This window comes from Delphinus delphis, chromosome 15, assembly GCF_949987515.2.
Source record: "Delphinus delphis chromosome 15, mDelDel1.2, whole genome shotgun sequence".
Classification (NCBI taxonomy): domain Eukaryota; kingdom Metazoa; phylum Chordata; class Mammalia; order Artiodactyla; family Delphinidae; genus Delphinus; species Delphinus delphis.
The window spans coordinates 65,076,287-65,096,905 of NC_082697.1; the positions used below are offsets into that span (position 1 = coordinate 65,076,287).

Genomic DNA, 20,619 nt, shown 5'->3' on the forward strand with positions numbered 1-20,619 from the left:
GAACTCTTACGATTTACTCTCAACTTTCATATATAACATAGAGAAGTGTTCATTATATTTATCATGTTGTACATTACATCCCTGGGTACTTAGTTATCTTATAAGTGGAAGTTTACTCCTTTTGACTGCCTTCATCCAATTCCTCCTCCCCCTGTCCCTCACCTCTGGTAACCACAAATCTGACCTATTTTTCTAGGAGTTGGTTTGGTTTTTTTGAAGTATAATTGACCTATAACACAATATAGTGATTTGACATTTCTCTACATTTCAAAATGATCACCATCATAAGTCTAGTTATGATATGACACCATATTACATCGTTATTGACTGTATTCCCTACACTGTGTATTTCATACCCATGACTCATTTACTTTGCATCTGGGAGGTTGTACCTCTTAATCTCCCTCACCTACTTCTCTCCTTTCCCCTCCCTCTTCCTCTCTGGCAACCACCTGTTTCTCTTTTTTTTTTTTTTTTTTGCAGTACTCAGGCCTCTCACTGTTGTGGCCTCTCCCATTGCGGAGCACACGCTCCGGATGCGCAGGCTCAGCGGCCATGGCTCACGGGCCCAGCTGCTCTGCGGCACGTGGGATCTTCCTGGACCGGGGCATCAACCCGTGTCCCCTGCATCGGCAGGCGGACTCTCAACCACTGTGCCACCAGGGAAGCCCACCTGTTTCTCTTTTATGTTTGATTTGAACTCTTTCTCTTTTATGTTTGCTCATTTGTTTTGTTTTTTAGATTCTACCTATTTCCCCCCCCCGTTTTTTAAATTAAATTAAATTTTTTTATACAGCAGGTTCTTATTAGTTATCCATTTTATACACATCAGTATATACATGTCAATCCCAGTCTCCCAATTCATCCCACCACCACCCCCAACCGCTTGCCACCCGTGGTTCCCCCCTTTTAAAAATGTACTTTCTTTTACTTATTTTTTGCATCTTCGTCTTGGAGAGCTGTGCTCACAAGCCATGTCTTAAGTAAAAGCCCCAAACAAAAGTTAAGTCAGGTTCTCCTGTAAGACATCTTATCCTCACACTATGCACTTTTCCTTCATTGTACATATCACCATTGTTGTTTAACAAGTAAATGTGTACAGAATTGTCTGCTTCTCTCCCCTGAAGAGTGTCAGCTCCATGAGGTCTCATCTGTCTTAGTCACTGTGCTGTGCCTGTCTCCTGGCACATGGCCTGACGCATGGGTGCTCAGTAAATGTTTAAGGAATGAATGGTACCACATGATAATAATGGTTGATAACTTTATAATATTGATGAATGTAAAATGGTACCAAACCTTTCATGGTAGGGACCTAACTCCTAAGCAACCTAAGTGTTCAGAAGAGTCTCATCAAAGTCCTCTTGGTAGATTTTAAATAATTGATTTTCCTATTTATAGAAAACAGGAAACAAGGTAGGTTCAAATATATGCCGAGGCTCATAGACACGTTAACTGGAGCTGTAGTGCTGGTTTGATTTGTGAGGAACACGGGGACGCCCAGAAGAAAGGCTAAAGCCTGCGATTATGAAATCCACTGGCTACTGTGAACTGTAACTGCTGATGGAGGAGGCCAGGGCAGTAGAATGGAGGAGAAAAATAATTTTGTATTTCCTCCTTTTGGAGAGTAAGGAGCAGCTTGTGATGGAGAAAAATGGTCTCTATCCACTTACCAAGTCTTTGGGGTTTATGCTTAAGGTCATATTTACTTGTTCTGTTGACAAACCATCTTCTGAAGAATGTGATTGATGTGACTGTTTTCTCAAACCATGAGGCCTCTCTGGTGATTATGGCAAAGTATTGGGTTGGCCAAAAAGTTCCTTCGCTTTTTAAAGTAAAAATAAAAGACACATTTTTCATTTTTACCAAGAACTTTATTGAACAGTGTGTTCACCGTTTTGTTTCACTACCTTCTGCCATCATTCAGGCAACTTCGTAATTCCATCTTCCCAAAACTTTTTATCTTTTTGAGCAAAGAACTCTTCCAGGTGCCTTTTACAGCCTTCCAGGGAATTGAAATTTTTTCCATTAAGAGAATTTTGTAAAGACCGAAGTAAATGGAAATCCAAAGGTGCAATGTCTGGTGAATGTGGCGGATGAATCAGAACTCCCCAGCCAAGCTGTAACAGTTTTTGTCTGGTCATCAAAGAAACATGCAGTCTTACGTTATCCTGATGGAAGATTATGCGTTTTCTGTTGACTAATTCCGGATGCTTTTCGTCGTGTGCTGCTTTCAGTTGGTCTAATTGGGAGCAGTACTTGTTTTAATTAATCATTTGGTTTTCCAGAAGGACCTCATAATAGAGGACTCCCGTCTAATCCCACTGTATAAACAACATCCTTCTTTGGACGAAGACAGGCCTTTGGTGTGCTTGGTGGTGGTTCATTTCACTTGCCCCATGATGTCTTCTGTTCCACATTGTTGTACAGTATCCACTTTTCATCGCCCATCGCAGTTTGTTTTAAAAACGGAATGTTTTTGTAACATTTAAGTAGAGAATTGCATGTGGAAATATGGTTAAGAAGGTTTTCTTCGCTTAACTTATGTGGAAGCCAAATATCAAAGCGATTCACGTAACCAAGCTGGTGCAAATGACTTTCAGTGCTTGATTTGGATATTTTGAGTATGTCGGCTATCTCCCGCGTAGTATAACGTTGATTGTTCTCAATTAATGTCTTGATTTGATCGCTGTCGACTTCAACTGGTCTACCTGACCGTGGAGCATCGTCCAGTGAGAAATCTGCAGTACGAAACTTTGCAAACCACTTTTGACACGTTCGATCAGTCACAGCACCTTCTCCATACGCTGCACAAATCTTTTTTTGCGTTGCAGTTGCGTTTTTACCTTTCTTGAAATAATAAAGCATAATATGCCAAAAATATTGCTTTTTTTCTTCCATCTTTAATATTAAAATAGCTACATAAAAATTTACCAGTTTTGATAAGGTTTTTTTAAAATGCAAGCTGATATGAAAGCTGTCACAATACAATCTAAAAAAATTGTTTCAAATGAAGTTAAAGACAAGTAAGCGCTACTAGAGCCATCTTATGGAAAAAACCAAATGAACCTTTTGGCCAACCCAATAGGTTAATTTTGCTGTAACAGTTCACAGGTGGGCAGATGGCATGAAGCTTGTTGCCCATGTTCATGTCTGAACACGATGATCCATCCACCTTAGGGGAGGTAAGGGCAGGGATGGAGAACCCACAGAAAAGGAGCAGGGGTGAGTCTCCCCCTTAAGTTTACTCAACTCCTTATGATTGTAAACGCCTATGATTTGCTTCCTCCTGCCAGCAGTTCTTGGCCAGTTTTTACGTGCAAGCCACTGTGCCGAGCATTGTGCCGAAACAGGAATGCACTTACAGAGACTTCCTGCTAGCAAGGGGGAGTGGGTCTGTTTACAGTGATTCAAAGCAGCACATGATAAATGTCATACAAGATGTTCATAAAATGTACCAGGGAATTTTAGAGAAGAGAGAAATGACCCTTGGCTTGGAAGAGGAAGAAAAAAAAGCTTCTTAAGAGAGATGGAATTGAAAAGTGTGGAAGGTAAAGGGGATCTATATATGCTGAAGTGAGGCAGAGGGCATTCTAGCCTAAGCAACGGCAAGAGTAAAGGCCTAGAGGCTGGAAAAATGGTGCATCTGGAAGGAATGAGTGGAAGATCAAGTTAGGAAGGTTGTTTGGGACTAATTGTTGAGAGAACTGAATTCCTGGCAAAGGAGTTTAGTTTTATTCAGTACATGTTATTTGCTGGGTGGCTGATCTTCTTGTTACAGAGGAGGAAACTGAAGCTCAGACGTGTGACATGACTTGCCCAGGAGCATCTAGCTAATAAGTGACTTCAAGTGCTCTCTCCACCGCTGTGCTTCTCTGTAGTTAGGTTAGTTCCTCTAAACGATAATCCAGTGTTTTATTTCTAACCCTCGGTGTGTGTGGTTGCTAGAGACCAGTTATTATAGATTGAACATTAGATAAACTTATTTAGGAGGCAATCAGAATTAAGATAAGGAATGCCTAATCCTTTCTGCTTAGGGAAATCTAAGCTTAATATCCACAGAAGAACTTCACAACCTCCTGTGAGCTACTGCAGGGATGGCAGGAAGGTGTGTCATCCCTGCAATATCCCAGAGATTTGAGTCAGGTGACACGTGGGCTGAGCATGCTTGGCTCAGAGAGAGACCTTGCTGATCAGAGATAAAAGAGGGAGAGCGTACAGGCACCTCTTATGGTGCTGCTGAAACTGAGAAGTCGTCTGTATGTCTGAGTGGACTTTCCACATTAACTGTCGACATTCTGCATAAATCAGGTGGCAGAATCGAGGTTAGAGTAATGCTTAATTGTTATCGATGACAGCTTAATGAATGAGGTATTTAATTGTCCCTAGGCATTCATATTTCTTTAAATCTTGCTCTATACACAAATCACCAAAATAGTGGTCCTTAAATCCTCAAACTTAATTCCTATAATAACAGGCTCTGTTATAAAAACACAGTTTTGGTAGTAAAGAGTATTGAGTCTCTATGAAAACTTGCTTACGGATAATAACTTGGCCATTTAGACTATGAGGCTTTATCCAAAGACACCCCTATCACTTGGTGACAGCACATCTTCATGGCAGACTGCCTCAGTCTCTTTGGGCTGCTATAACAAAAATACCATAGACTGGGTGGCTTAATCAACAGACATTTGTTGCTCACAGTTCTAAAGGCTGGAAGTCCAAGATCAAGCTACTGGCGGATTCAGTGTCTGGTGAGGACTTCTAGTTCACAGACTGTCTTCTTGCTATGTCCTTACATGGCAGAAGGGATAAGGAGCTCTCTGGGGTCCCTTTTATAAGGGCACTAATCTATTCAAGAGGGCTATACCCTCATGACCTAATCACCTGCCAAAGGCCCCACCTCCTAATACCATCACATTGGGGTTTAGGATTTTAACCTATGAATTGGTGGGGGGGGTAAACATTTAATCCACAACACAAAGTTTGAGAGAGTAGGCTATGCCCTGATGTTGCATTTTATACAGTAGTTTCCGCTATATAGATATAGAATCCAAACCTAATGGAAAATGTTGAAAACTGGTGAAGATGTTTAGCAATGGGGTTGATAGAACTTGAGAGAATGAATAGTACTCGTAGCCTGAACCCTGCTTTAATAAGGTATATTCAAGGGACGAGAGTCTTTCAACCACTCATGACATTTTGTTTTAAGAAATGTGATGTTTCCTTTCCTGGAGTTCCCTGGATTAGGACAGTTGTCCTTCTGAGTTGTCCAGGAGGACATATGATGACTGAAGTTCTGGGAATGGGGTGGAGTGGGTTACTGTGAGGTCTTGTTTAGCCTGGGAGTTTATGACTGACAAGTAGTAAAGGTTTCCATTAGCACTGACCTAAACGCTACCTCTGAAGGTGGTCTGGGTTATCACTTCTTGACCGTCTCTTATGATTCATGTACTGAATCATCTTCTATATCAACAAATGCCAAGGACACAGAAGGATGAACTTACTCTCAGAGATCACAGTTAAATCTGAGTTTTATCATGTATGGAGCGCATTTAAATCTTAATGATTTTTATTTTAATATTTCATGCTCATTTGAAAAAAATTCTAACAATACAGAAATGTAGATCTTAAATAAAAAGCCTCCAAGTAAAGTCACCAGTAATCCACTCTGTCTCCTCACCTCTAAAAAGTATCCACTGTTCAGTTAGTATATTTCTCTTGATTTTTTTCTTCTATGTATACATTAAAAAATACACTTCCATTCTCATATGCTGTCTGCCTCTTTCCTCTGCTCTTCTGTCCTACCCATCTGTCTATATTCTTATATAAATACGCACTGCCCCCCACCTCAGAAACGGGAATGTGTCTTCCCTAGTGTTTTTCAATTTGCTTTTTTTGCTTATCTTGGCCTCTCTCCTCCTACCCCCTTCCTGCCACTCTATTCTTTGTAATGACTATTCAGTACCCTATTTCTTTTTTTTGGCGAGGGGATGGGGTATAAATTATTTCCCGAACCATCCCCCCCCATTTTTTCCCCAAACTCTTATTGAAAAATATTTGGACTCTTTCTAGTTTTTTGCTCCTACAGACAGTGAGCAACCGGCATCTTAATTCTGAGCATTTTGAAACTGACAGTTGTCCAATTGACTGATATTTTTGTCTCTTAGAACATGGAACCCTGTTGTTCAGAGACATATGCAGAGCTTCAGCGCACAACAGACAGCAGTGGGGCTCCTCAGGTGGGGGCATGTGTGTGGGAGGCCGCTGGCCCCTCAGTTTTCTATGGGAGCTGGGAAGAGACCTCAGAGCACAGGGTGAACAAAACCTTTTAAAGCCTTGAGAAGAAGGTTCCATGCAAGTGAAGCTGTCTAGAGAGCTATGTGTGACTCCATTTGTAGAGCAGATAATCAGAGAGGAACCTTCCTGGCACATTGTCTGTGGGTTGCAGTGCAGTCCCTGGGGCCCTGGAAGATGTGTGCCCCCCTCAGCTTAGTGCCTCGCTTTATGTACATGAGGAGGGTGGGCATCCCTGAGGGCAGCAGGAGTGCCACAGTCCACAGTAGCCCTTCCCCAGTCTCATTCCCCCCTTCCCTGCTCTGGTAAAGAAGGAAGGGGCTACTCCTCAGAAACGCCCTTTGACCATCCTGCCTATGTCTCCCACTACCCTTTCTGTTTTGTACATTTCTGTGATTGAAAATTTTAGAATAAACTTGTATTGACTTTGCTAAAGAAAAATTATTTGGGGAAATTTATAAATAAAAATTCCAAAATAGTAACCTAGCAGTACATGAAAGAACCTGGTTTCCTTCACTCTCAGCTACCACTCTATAACACACTTAATAGTTTGGCATTATATTGCCTCCCTTTCTTTATGCATCTACCTAAATATATATATATTTTTTTCTTGTAAAAATAGGATCATACTGTATGCAGCTGTATAACATTTTGTACTTAATATATCATAGATAATCTGTATTATACATCAAAACATATCAACGTACCTTATTTTCTTTATTAGCTATATCACTTCTATGGTGTGGCAGTACAATAATTTCTTTAACTGGTCTCTTATGGTCGGGTTGTTTGCCGTTTTTCTCCAATCAAGCTGAGTTGATACAAAATACCTTCATCTAAGGAGAACCGTTGGCCCAGTTGTTTACAGTAGCTAGGCAGCATGGGTGATCCCGATAATCCCAACATACCTAGTTTACTTAGTACCTTCAACTGATCCCTTATTTTCATTCTCTCCCAGGGTTTGCTAGTGACATATATCTTGGTGACCATTCTGTAGTTTTAGTGGCTTTGTGTTTTGGGTGTGTTTGATTTCTTCATGTCCTGAGGTTTCTAGAATATCATCCTCCTTTCATGTTCTGCAGACCCTTTGAAACTGCCCAGATTGGGAAACAGGAAAACCTGAAATCTCTGACAGAAAATTATCTAAAGTGCTGTGATAATTGTCTAATAGGCCTCCCTGGCCCTTACTCACTGTATATGTGAAATGATGGCAGCCTGACCTGGCTGAATTTCATTATTACTGACTACCTCTGTTTGCTTCTTGCTGAATGTCTCCAGATTAAACCTTTCAGAGTGTGCCATTTGCTGTTGGAAAGTCATATTCTGCATTTAGCTGAAGGATTCAGAACAATTTTTCTCAAACCTGTTGAATCATAAAATTCACCGGAGAAGCTTGTTTAAAAAAAAAATGGATCAGTTGATTAAGATGGTAAATTTTATGTTATATGCCTTTTACCTCTTTAAAAAAATTGGAAGAAAAAAGGAAATGCGCCAGATTCCACTTTGTAGCTATAAAAGAGAATGAAGTTGTACTTTATATGCATGATAGATTAATCTCCAAGACATGTTGTTGAGTGGTTGGGGAGGAGTTGCAAAATGGTGTCTACCATATATTAACTCTGCAGAAAGAGAAGCAAAGAAGGGAAAATGTATTTGTTTCTGTACGCTTAGAAGCATACCCAAGCAGCAGGTAATCCTCTTTGCCTCTGGGAAGGGAAACTGGATGGCCAGGGACCGGAGTGAGAAGGAGTGTTACCTTTGGAATTTAAAATCATGTGACTCTGTTGCCTATTCAAAGGTAAATATAGTCTGGTTTAATACATTTAAGGTGGGGCCTGGGAACCCATATATATTTTTTAAATAACAGCTTTATTGAGACATGATTCATGTATCATAAAATCCCTCCTTTTAAAGAGTACAGTTCAGTGGTTTTTAGTATATTCAGAGTTGTGTGATCATCGTCACTAATTACAGAATATTTCCACCTCCCCAAAAGAAAACCCCGAATCCATTAGGCAGTCACACCCCGTTCCCCCTCCCACAGGCTTCCCCCAGCCACCAATCTCCGTTTGGTTTGATGGATTTGCCCATTCCAGTCATTTCACATAAATGGAATCTTACAATGCAGATCTTTCATGACTGGCTGCACTCACTTAGCATAGTGATTTCAAGGCTCGTCCACATTGTCGCGTGTATGTACGCATACATGCCACACGCATGTAGAGTTGGAGGAACTGCCAAATTAGTTTGCGAAGTGGCTTTACCATGTTCCATTCCCATCAGCAATGTTTGGGGGCCTGGGAATCTGTTTTCACAGGATCTCCATGATTGTTATGCTCAAGCTATTTTGGAAAACACCATCTCCAGTAGTAGCCCAGTCCCTCTTAACTGTGGCTGTCTGTCTTCCACCCAGTGCCCAGAAGCACTGAAGGACGTGTTGATCACTGTGCAGAGAACAGCAGCAGAATGCCTCTCTGCAGAGCCATCATCACCCCAAGAAAAAGGATCTTAAACAGAACGAACTCTGGGGTGAGGTCAGCCAGGCTTGAGTGGGGTTTTTTGTTTGTTTTATTTTTTTTTAAGATGGAATATGGAAAGTAAATCTAGCCGTTCCTTGAAACCTCAGAAGATTCAGATGGAGGAATGCATAGCATGGGGAAGCCAGTGCATAGATTGATACATGCTTTTTCCTTCCCCCAGTGGAACAAGGATAATAGTCTTTATGAATTGGAATCTGATTTCTCCTTTTTCTAGAAGTCTTTTTTAGGAAAAACAATGTAACCCATTTTATCTGTAATTGTCTTCTGTGGCTTTTAATAGCCACAAATAAAGTGTTATGTGCTGTAGGGTATATAGAAATAGAAATATAATGTTGTACACGTGAAACATACAGTGTTATAAACCAACTTCAATTTTTAAAAAATGTTATATGATATTGGCATGATTATTCTGAACTCTATGAGGAAAAACTGTTTTCATACACAGTAGGATTTGAGTTCTAATTACTAAGACAAAATTGAAAGGTCTCCCAGACAAGATTTTATATATGGGGCAAGTCTTCCGAGGATAGAAATAAAAATCTGCTTTGAAACATTTCCTGCCTCAACGCTTAAATAACTGTTTCTTTTCGCTCCCTCCTTTGGAATGGGAACTGAGCAGGGTGGCTGGGAGGAGGAGTAGGGCACCCGGCACAAAGTGGGTCCCTCTTTAATGAGCCATAATAACAGGCACCTTTCTCAGGGCCACTTGGTAACAAACACATAAATAGAACACATAAATGGTCTTTCAGGTTGTTCTGAGCAGAATTTTAATTTCCGCCGAGAAAGGCTCTTCACTTTGTTTGATGATGGACTTAATGTCTTCACCGGAAAGCAGTGCCTATAGAGCCAGGAGGAAGACACCCGACCTGGTGGAGTCCAGGCCTGCCTGTGCTCTAGGGGGTGAGGTCAAGGGTAGGCTCAGCTCAGTTTCTTATTTTCGTCTTGTGGTTAAGTTCACACAACATAAAATTTACCATGGTAGCCATTTTTGAGTGTACACTTCAGCGGCTTTAAGTACGTTCACAGTGCTGTGCAACCGTCACCACCATCCATTTCCAGAACTTTTTCATCATCCCAAAGAGAATGAAACTCTGTACCCATTAAATAATGCCTCTGTTCCTGCCTTCCCATTCTACTTTATCTCTCTGAATTTGACCACTCTGACTACCTCATACCAGTGGAGTTAGACAGTGTTTGTCCTTTTGTCTGACCTATTTCATTTAGCATAACGTTTTCAAGGTTCGTTCATATTTATCGCACATGTCAGCATTTCCTTCCTTTTTAAGGCTGAGTAATACTCCTTCGTGTGTATGTACCATGTTTTGCTTATCTGTTCTTTGATGGACACTTGGGTTGTTTCCACCTTTTGGCTCTTGTGAATAATGCTGCTGTGAGCGTTCGTGTACAAGCATCTGTTTGAGTCCCTGCTTTCATTGCTTTGCGGTATACACCTAGAAGTGGAATCGCTGGCAGATGGTAATTCTATGTTTAACTGAGGAACCACCAAGCTATTTTCCACAGCCACTGCACCAGTTTAGATTCCCACCAGCAGGACACAGAGATTCCAGTTTCTTTACATCTTTGCCAATACTTGTTATTTACTCTTTTTTTTCATAGTGGCCATTCTCATGGGTGTGAGATGATATCTCATGGTGGTTTTTATTTTTTAATAAATTTATTTATTTTATTTATTTTTGGCTGCGTTGGGTCTTCATTGCTGCGTGCGGGCTTTCTCTAGTTGTGGCGAGCGGGGGCTACTCTTTGTTGTGGTGCGCGGGCTTCTCATTGCGGTGGCTTCTCTTGTTGCAGAGCACAGGCTCTAGGTGTGTGGGCTTCAGTACTTGTGGCATGAGAGCTCAGTAGTTGTGGCGCATGGGTTTAGTTGCTCTGTGGCCTGTGGGATCTTCCCAGACCAGGGCTGGAACCCGTGTCCCCTGCATTGGCAGGCGGATTCCTAACCACTGCGCCACCAGGGAAGCCCCTCTCCTGGTGATTTCGATTTGCATTTCTCTCATGATGAATGATGTTGAGCATCTTTCCATGGGCTTGATGTCCATTTGTGTATTTTCTGTGAAGAAATGTCTATTCAGGGTAACCTTTAGCCAGGTTACTTGTTTTTTCCACTGTTGTAGAATGTCTTTGTGTATTCTGGTTATAAACCCCTTATCATATCTGTCATTTGTAGACTTGTGTTTCTTTTAACAAACACACATCTGACTGTGTTGCTCAGTGCTGGTGATGGCCTTTAAACTCTGCTCAGCTCAGTCTTTTACCATCCCTGGGCTACCCTCACCTGGCCACTCAGCTTTTGAGCTTTGTTCATCATCCGGGCATGGAAATAATTGTACCTTCCCCATAGGACTGCTTGAGGACTGAAAATGTTAATTACCTTAAGATAGGGCCTAGGAGTTCCTCTGGTTTCCATGAATAGTGCCATTTACTACTGTCTGTAGGCCAAGACAGAAGACCCTGCAGCTTCTGACTCTTTCTGGGAGGTTTATCTACCAGAGCCCCTATATCAAGACAGGATCAGCTGCTTTGTGTCCCCCTTAGAGCAGAGCATACGACAGGCTCCCAGCAGATAGGTGTTAATTAGTGTGATCACGTTGGGCTCATCACCACACTTACGTTGTCAACTCTTGCCGCCTCCGTTTTCCCATGCATCCCACAGTGCCCGGGAGAGCGCCAGTTCACAGCTGGAGCTTAATAACTGTGCTTAGGTGAGTGCGGTATGGGTGAGTTCGGGGTCCTGGGAGGGAAGCTCCTGGGGCAGAGGTAACTTTACGTAGTAAACCCTGATATCAGTGTCTTTCCATACTGTGGTTTTTTCTTTTGAAGAAGGAAGAGAAGTCACTACCCCACTCTCCAGCTTCAGTCGCAGACTCTTCTCGTTAAGGGCCAGCCTCTGTTTCCGGCCGTGGGCGTTTGTTGTTGCATCTGCTCCTCTGCTGTGCTGGAGGGGCTTCTGGTTTTAACTCGGGGTGCTGCAGACCAGAGCACTGTTCTGTGTGCATCACTGCAAGCCGTTGCGGAGTGGAAGTGTATTTGAACCATGTAAACGTTTGATCTTGTCGGGTAGTTTAAAATTTTGTTTGTCAGGTCCGTGTTCTGTCTGTTCTGACCCTGAGGCTCTTTCTCATGGTTAGTACTTAGGCACTTCTAGAAAGATCTCTCCATCTACGCTCCCACCAACACACTAGTTCCTCCCCCCACCGGCTGTGTCCTCCTGTTACTCCCTCTCTCTCGCCTCCCCTTTCCTCTCCATCCCTCCTCTCTCCCTCTTCCCCTTCTTTCCTCCCTCTCACCCATGGAGGTCTTCTTGTTTTATAGCCTGTTTCATAGTTCTTAAAGTGTCTTCATTTTCCAAATGATTCTCTGGAACTGTCACCTAATCAGAAGTCTTTAAAGCCGTGTGTGTGCGTGTGTGTGTGCGCGTGCGTGTGCGCGCACACACATTCCTTCAGGCATTTCCATTGTTATTTCTTTAACAAATACAGTGTGCGTTAGAGTATATTCAGACAAACCAGAGCTTGAGCCTGGGCTCCACCACCACGACTGGACCCTCCCGCATACACAGGCCCTGTGGTAGGACCAGGCACTTCTCATTCCACACCTCATTTCCCACCTGTGAAGTGGGCTGCGGACAGCACTTTCCTCCTGTGGTGAACCGGATGGTTCACTGAACCAGTTCAGGTGAAGCCTTCAGTACAGGCAACTGTGACTTCTATGACCTCTGTAACAATTTGCCACGTGCTTTTTTCACGTATTATCTGAAGTCAGTTTCAGGTTCTCTGAGCCAAATCGCTCAAAGGAGGAAGCGGGGGAAGAGGAGAGCTGGGAGGCGGCAGCACCCTCTCAAGCGAACGTTCCAACGAGTCGATCACGGTGCAGAAATCCTCTTCCAGGACCCGCCAGCTGTCTTGAGCCCTCGGTGTGGCCTGACTTCCAGGCCGTGTGAAGAAGAAAGCAGACCCTGAAGTCTTCAACATTCTCACACACGGACTTCTCTTCTGTCTTGCAGCTGATGCCTTTTTCAAAGCCGCTATAAGCCTCGTTCCAGAAGTTCCAAAGATGATTAATATTGATGGAAAGATGCGGCCCTCAGAATCATTCCTTCTGGAATTCCTCTGCAATTTCTTTTCTACTTTATTAATAGTTCCGGTACGTTTCCCCAGAAGACCTGTAGGTGATGTCTTTCTTTGACCTGTTTTACATACATTCTTAGTCCTAAAAGTGCAGGGTTGTTCTGTCTATACCTGTATTGGTTTTCTAGTCAGATGTTTGAATTTTTCAATGTGTTTTCTATTCATTCTGTGTCCAGGGTATATAGTCTAGGCTCTCTGTATGGTCGAGGGGGTATCACTTAGTGGTGGGGGCTCAGGCCTCCAGACCAAGACACCTAAGGTAGAATCCCAGCTCCCCTTCCTTCCAGCTCTGAGTTTCAGGTGATTATGTAACATTACCAGGATGCAGTTTACTCATTTACAAAATGGAAATGATAAGAGTGTCTACATCTCTAGGTTGTTGTGATGATTAGGTGAGCAAATGTACGTATATGGTTAGAGCAGTGCCTTAGCGCACAGTAAACACTTAAAAAGGTAATGGTGGTGTTATTTTGATGGCAAGTACCAGAAACCGCAACAAGATAGTAAAAGTCGAAGGGGATATTGTTGGAAGATGCTGGGGTTTCTCGTGGAATATAGGAGATGAGAAGTCAGGCTTGGGCTGGAAGGAATCAAGGCCACTCCCAGGATCCAGCATTAGGACCTTCACCCTAGTTGGGGTTCTTAACCTGGGGTCCACCTACCCCAGGGTTTCTGGCAGGGCAACCACGAATTTAGATGAGAAAAAAAAGGTTTTTGTGTTTTGTTTTGTTTTGTTGTTGTTTTTTTCACAAACCTCAGTGAAGTTTAGCCTTTTGCTTCATTGTGAATCACAGGCAAAGAGCCACAGTACCAGTTGCAGTAGCTGGGACTTCGTCGCGAAAATAATCAACACTATGTTTATATCACGTTTCAGGTGTGAAAGTTATTTCAGAAGATCGTCTACATGTTTCCTTCCTTTAAAAGTGCAGTAGTTATTAGGCCCATCATTACTTCACCAAGAAGTAATAGATTACAATATAACAAATACATTGAAAAAATATTTTGACAACTATATTTTAGCATAATTGATTGCCTTTGTAGTCTTACATATTTTATTTTCTGCATTAAAAATAGTACTCTGAGTTGTGCATAGGCGTCACCAGGTTGTAACAAGGTCCAGGCACAAAACGGGTCGGCTCCTGATGAAGCCAGATGTACATAGGAATCGGGGATGCTTTTTAAAATAGAGTCTTGCTTTGTCCCATCCCCGCCTCCCCACTGAGAGTCTCACTCAGTAGGTGGGATTGGCCTCTGAACCAGCATTTTTGAAAGCTCCCTCATCAAGTCAGGTGTAGATGGTCCTAGGACCACACTTTAAGAAATGTCCCTCTGGACTCAGGCCATGAAAGCAGCCCAGCTCCCATGGGTACAGGGTTCCTTTTTGGGGTGATGAAAGTGTTCTAAAATTGACGGTGGTGACGACCGCACAACTCTGTGAATATACAACCAACCTATGAACTGTGCATTTTAAGTGGGTGCATTGTTGGGTGTATGAATTATATCTTAGTGAAGCTGAGAGAACAAAAAGTGAGTTGCTCCGAAGTTTCCAAGTTCAGATCCCAAGTTCTTTGAGAGGGGCTGGGATATTCAGAGGCGGGCTTGGTGCTTGATTTCAGTGTTTTCAGATCTCCTTCTTAGTACTTTATAATCAATTTCTCTCTTTTTTGGATATTCTAGTTATTTGTCAGGTGACAAAATCAGGGTTTCTAATGAGGAAGTTGATCAGTGTCATTGTTCATTGATTAACTGGGATGCGTTTTCCTTCTGCATATGGGGTTTTCTCTGTTAAAGATCACTGGGGCCTTGAAGAAAAGCTTGTGTTCGGTCCTGACCCGATGACTCAATAGCCTTGTGGCCTTGAGAAAGTTTTGTAACTTTCAGAGCCTCAGTTGTCACCTTTCTAAAATGTCATCCAAATGCACACCTAGCAGGGCTGCTGTGAGGATTGACTGAAATGATAGCTATGAAAGTGCTTTGTGAACCAGAAGCTTGGTCCCTGGGGTCACAAACTGATGACCAGTGGGTGGAATCCAGCCCGGAGACATACTTGTTGGCCACATCATGATGGAAAACGTTTGGAACTAATTACCCACATTTAAAAATTGGTAGGGGCTTCCCTGGTGGCGCAGTGGTTGAGAGTCCGCCTGCCAATGCAGGGGACACGGGTTCGTGCCCCGGTCCGGGAAGATCCCACATGCCGTGGAGCGGCTGGGCCCATGAGCCGTGGCCGCTGAGCCTGTGCGTCCGGAGCCTCTGCTCCGCAACGGGAGAGGCCACAACAGTGAGAGGCCCGCGTACTGAAAAAATAAATAAATAAAAATAAAAATTGGTAGATCACAGGAAACCCCAGAAATTTAGTTCCTTGTGAAAAATCAGGTCCAGCCACGTGAGGCCCGCATTCCCCGCCTGGCCAGTTGACCTCAGCTGGAGAGCAGCTGCCCTTCCTGCGGGGCATGTGCACTCTCTCCAGGTCCCCGGGTGCCTCTGGGTCCATTAAATCCTTTTCTGTTGCCTACCGTTCCCCTAGGCATTCAGGGGAACCCCCCTGCCAGACTTTATTGGTTCCTGGTATCAGTGCTCAGGCTTTTGCCAGGATTTACTAAAGATGATGAGATGAAGAATAGCCACAGTTCGTGACTTCTTACTAGGTGCCCTGTGCAGTGCTAACTCCCTTCGTCAACATTCAGTCTCTAGGAAAATGACCCCAAGCCTTGCAAGGTAGGAGTCATTGTACCTTTCCCACTTGAGGAGACCTGGAGCCCAAGAGGCTTGCCTGGGGTCGCGCGGCTGTTGAGCAGCAGAGCTGGGAGGTCTGTGCTGCCCCAGAGCCTGTCCTGCATGGTCTGCCTGAAACGTTTGCAGGGGGCTTTATTTGCTCAAGGTTGTTGAGACTTAACAACCCTATGTCCCTCCTGTGGGATGCAGCATAGTAACTACTGGCCGGCTCTCCGGGGCGCCGTGAGATGTTGAGCCTGAAGGGCTAAGGCCGGGCGCTAACCGAGCTCAGAAGCCAGAGGATGGGCCACACGCGAGCTCCGCCCGCCGTGAGTAGGTTTAGCAGGAGATGACTCCCATATCCCACCTTTACCTGGTTCGCATTTTTTTTTTTTTTTTTTTTTTTTTTTTGCGGTACGCGGGCCTCTCACTGCTGTGGCCTCTCCCGCTGCGGAGCGCAGGCTCCGGACGTGCAGGCCCAGCAGCCATGGCTCACGGGCCCAGCCGCTCCACGGCATGTGGGATCCTCCCGGACCGGGGCACGAACCCGTGTCCCCTGCATCGGCAGGCGGACTCTCAACCACTGCACAACCAGGGAAGCCCTACCTGGTTCGCATTTTTACCTTTCATGTCACAGCTTTATTTTTTAATTCTATTTTTTAAATTTAATTTTATTGTTGTAAGGACATTTAACATATCTATCCTCTTAACATATTTTTAAGTGGACAGTACAGCTTTGTTGACTCAAGGCACAATATTGTACAGCAGATCCCTACAGCTTATTCACCTTGCTTAATTGAAACTTTAAGCTCATTGATTAGTGACTCCCCATTTCCTCCTCCTCCCAGCCCTGGAATTCCACGCTTTGATTCTATGAACATGACTATTCTAGATGCCTTACATAAGTGGAATCATACAGTATTTGTCTTTTTGTGACTGCCATATTTCACTCAGCATAATATCCTCAATGTTCATCCAAGGTTATGATAGCATTTCCTTCCTTTTTTTTTTAAGGCTGAATAGTATTCCATTATATGTGTACCACATTTTATTTATCCATTTATCTGTCAATGAACATTTAGGTTGTTTCCATATCTTGGCTGTTGTGATAGTGCTACAGTGAACGTGAGAGCACTAGTATCTCTGTGAGATCCTGATTTCAATTATTCTGGATAAATACCCAGAGGAGGGATTGCTGGATCATATAGTAGTTCCATTTTTAATTCTTTGAGGTACCTGCATACAGTTTTCTATAGTGGCTGCACCATTTTGCATTCCCACCCCCAGAGCACAAGACTTTTAAAGAATGGGTTTGGACAGCTTTGATTCATTTTATTTGTTTAGAAAAAAATTGAAGCCATTTTAGACCAAATAAAATACGTGGCCCACTCTATTCATACTTATAAATGCAGAAGTAAACATTCCCCCAGGACAGCCCTCTCTCCTCGGCAAGCAGTACCACCTTTGGAGCATTTTGAAGCATTCTTCTTTGGCGTTAGTAGCAGTCAGCCTCCTGGTAGATTGCAGAACAGTCTTCTCCATGTTGCTGAACTAATGCATTTCTTTTGACAACGTTCGGTAGGATAAGCAAAGTAGAATTAATTGAACAAGTTCAGTGTTACCACTTCAGACGCCTAATTTTGATTCAGTTGAAATCTGTAGGCAATGGAAATGTTTCCCATCAGTTTTCTGGCACTGATCACCAGGACACAGCAGGGAAATGTCTTTTCTCTGTCTTATCTTTGAGAAAAAGTCCAGCCATCAGCATAACATGGTATCCAGATGCTAAGATTCATTCATTCCGTCCACCCCGCAAATATTTGTTGATCTGGGAATGGAAGAGTGAACATGAGAAATGTGTGCTCCCACTCACGGCGACAGATGCTAATAAGCAAATAAATACTTAACTACAGTTGTATAAAGTGTCATAAAGAACTACAGGGACCTCTGAGAGCCTCAGATTTGAAGGGAAGTGGGTCAGGGAAGTTCCCTGAGAATGTGTTACCTGAGCCGAGATCCAGAGGAAGACTAGTAGGTCCCTAAGTGCGGGGGACGGGGAGGGGAGGGTGTTCCGGGCAGAGGGAGCAGTGTGGGTAAGGCCTTGAGGTGGGAGGCGTCACCCAGCAGCACTGGAGGGACTGGAAGAGAGCCGCAGTGACGAGCGAGGTGGTGAGAGGCTAGAGGGACACCAGGGTCTCGAGCTGGCAAGATGGGCAGGGGCTGGCTGCAGCAAGGCCGGGGAGCTCTGCAGACTCACCAAGGGCCTCGCATCTCCACGGTGATCTGTCTCCTGCCCTCCACCCCCGCCACGCCCTCCCAGTGCCCCTCTTTCCTTTCCTGCCCTTCCTCCCAGTCCCCTTGTGTTCTGGCTCCTTTTCTAAAGGACTTGAATATTTATTTAACACACTTACATACCTTTTACAGTGAGCCAGCCAGCAGTTCACAAATACTCACTGCAAACAAACCTGTTATTATCCTCATCTCACAGAAGCAGACCCTGGCACAGAGAGGTGAGGTGACTCACCCAGGGTAACCAGCTAGTAAGTGGCCAAGACAGAATTCAAAGCCAGGATGTGTGTACTCGGCGCTGTCTTTGCTGCCTCTCAGGTCTCCTGGGGAGTCAGTCGTTTTCAGGGTATTCCTTCCCTCAAGCAGTCACATTTAATAGAAGGATTCCCACAGACCAAGGAGCCAGAGCGATATTCTGAGTGGTTGAACGCAGGCCCCCTTTCCGTGCAGCAGAGAGAGAGAGCGCGAGCGGTTTGAGTCCCTCCCAGGCGCCCCTTGGGAGCCGCCTCCTGAGCATTTGTTTGCTGCCGGGCAGCCTTGGCAGAGACCCCAGGGGAAACCTTTTCCCCCTCGGATTGCCAACTGAATCGGGATCTCTTTTTCTTCTTTAAAAAAAAATCTGTGTTCGCCTTTCTTTAGTTGCTGGCACTGGTACAATTTCTTTTGAAAATGTTACAACCACTGAAGCGTGGCTATCATGTGGAAAATGTTTTCCTTGTAGAGAAGGTTGGAAATAATCTTTTCGTCTCTTCGGTTTAAAGCTAGCAGAAATGGCTGGCTACAAACCTTCACGTCTCCGTGACCCCTTCTTCCACCTTTTTGCAGGTGTGTTGAATGCTCTCTCACAATAGTTACGGCAATTTGTATTGAAATTAAGTTACTGGAACATTCAGAGTGTCGTCTCTTTCCAGGGCAGATCCTGAAATAGAATATATTTTGAACATCCACATAGCAGAACGAAATAGCCTAGTTAGAAACAGCTGTTAGCAAAGCAAGGCAGTAGTGAGCTGCCATCTGAGACTGACGCTGGCAATGGAAGGCGGACCATGGCATGGGCAATTTTGCTGCATATAGTTTGAGGTACTCAGATTTTGGAGTATCGTGTGTCTTCTTTTGTGCCGATACCGTAACAGCAATTCCTGTAGATGTTAGCAGCTGTACAAATCATCTCTCTCTCCTCCGCCCTCGTTCTTGCCCATTGGAAGTATTACTGCTGTGTATCCACACATTGGATTACGTAGCTGTTAACTCCCGCCCCCCTCAGTTATCACACTTCTACTCCATGCCTGAATTCAAGACAGCCGACTACGTGTATGCCTTCCCCCAACCGGCCAGCTCCATAAAGTCTAGTTCGTCCCTAATTCATCTGTAGAGAGGCAGTATAAATAGAGTATTAGCAGTTAGGAATGTCCACTCTGGAGCCAGACTCCCGGGGCTCAAATCCTGGTTCCCCCATGCACCAGCAGTGTCGCTCATTTCCCATCTGTGAAATGGGGGGGAGAGGAAGTCATAAAAGTATCTTCCCGGAACGTAGAAAACCTATGGTAGCTACAATAGCTACCATAAAAGTTAGCTGTTGTTTTTGTAGCCACCTCAGTGCCTGGCACGTAGAAGGTGCTTGAAGAATGTTATCCATTCAACATTATTTACCTACCAAGTGCCTGCTCTGTGCCCAGCACTGTCCCAGGAAGCAGAGACAGGGATGGGGCACCATTTGCAGTCCTGGGCAGTCCTGGCAGTGTATTACTGGCAAACAGCAGATAAAGTACCTGCCGTCCTGGAGGTTATAGGCTAGGATGAAAAAAAAGATGAACCAAGAGGTATGTTTGGGTAGTTAGGAATAAATAAGATCACTTCAGATGCTGAGCACTGCTCTGAAAAAATGAGATGGATGACTTGACATGAAGAGAGATGAAGAGAGACGGGTAGGGGCTCTGGATTGCCGATCAGGGCAGGAGCTAACATGTAAGATGAGATCTGGAGGCTGTCAAGGAGCCAGTGCAGCCAAGTCTCACAGGTGAATATTCCAGTCGGGAACAGCAGGGCTGGGAGGCCAGACCCCCTTGGCATATGAGCTGCCCTGCAGAGCACCCTGTGCCCTTCAGTCCGGTCTGTGTGGGAGACGGGCCTCTGGGGATCACGTCACCGGGGCTTCCTTCCTTCTGGCTTCCAGCTGGTTCAGCCAGCGCGAGTAGTGACATGGACTGCAGGGCAGGAGGAGAGCGAGGCTGGGGTATTTATCCCCCAACTCTCACTGGGCCGTGTTTGGCGATGGCTTTGTTCTTCCATCCAGGGCTGCAGCTGCTGCTGGGTGGCCTCCTCCACCTGCAAAAACTCGCTCCCCACCGCGTGCTTTCAGCCCGAGGATGGTAACGGTTTCCCTCTGTTGCCAGGCCCTGGGTGCCTTCTCGCTACTTCTCTTCATTCTGATAATCTTTCATTAACCCATCCTCGTTTAACCCTTGTGAGCGTGTCCTCTGTGTCCTGCCAGGACCCTGAGCGGTCCAGCTGGTCCCAGGAGCCGTAAAGGTGGCGGTGGACTGAGTGAGGGGCAAGATGGACCAGCCGGGTCAGCAGGGCGATGGCAGCAGGAGCTGGGGGGGGGAGGGGTCTTTGGAGAGCATTCAGCAGGGGAG

General features: G+C 44.5%; 1 protein-coding gene across 3 annotated transcripts in view; it reads left to right on the plus strand.

The window, feature by feature from the left end:
* VPS35L (VPS35 endosomal protein sorting factor like) overlaps window positions 1–20,619 on the plus strand; it is a 128,832-nt gene that overhangs the window by 91,652 nt on the left and 16,561 nt on the right. For all 3 annotated transcript variants that reach the window (XM_060031838.1, XM_060031837.1, XM_060031839.1), the window contains one exon: window positions 12,856–12,995. In XM_060031838.1, the coding sequence (XP_059887821.1) occupies window positions 12,856–12,995 (140 nt within the window). The remainder of the gene's footprint in view (window positions 1–12,855; window positions 12,996–20,619) is intronic.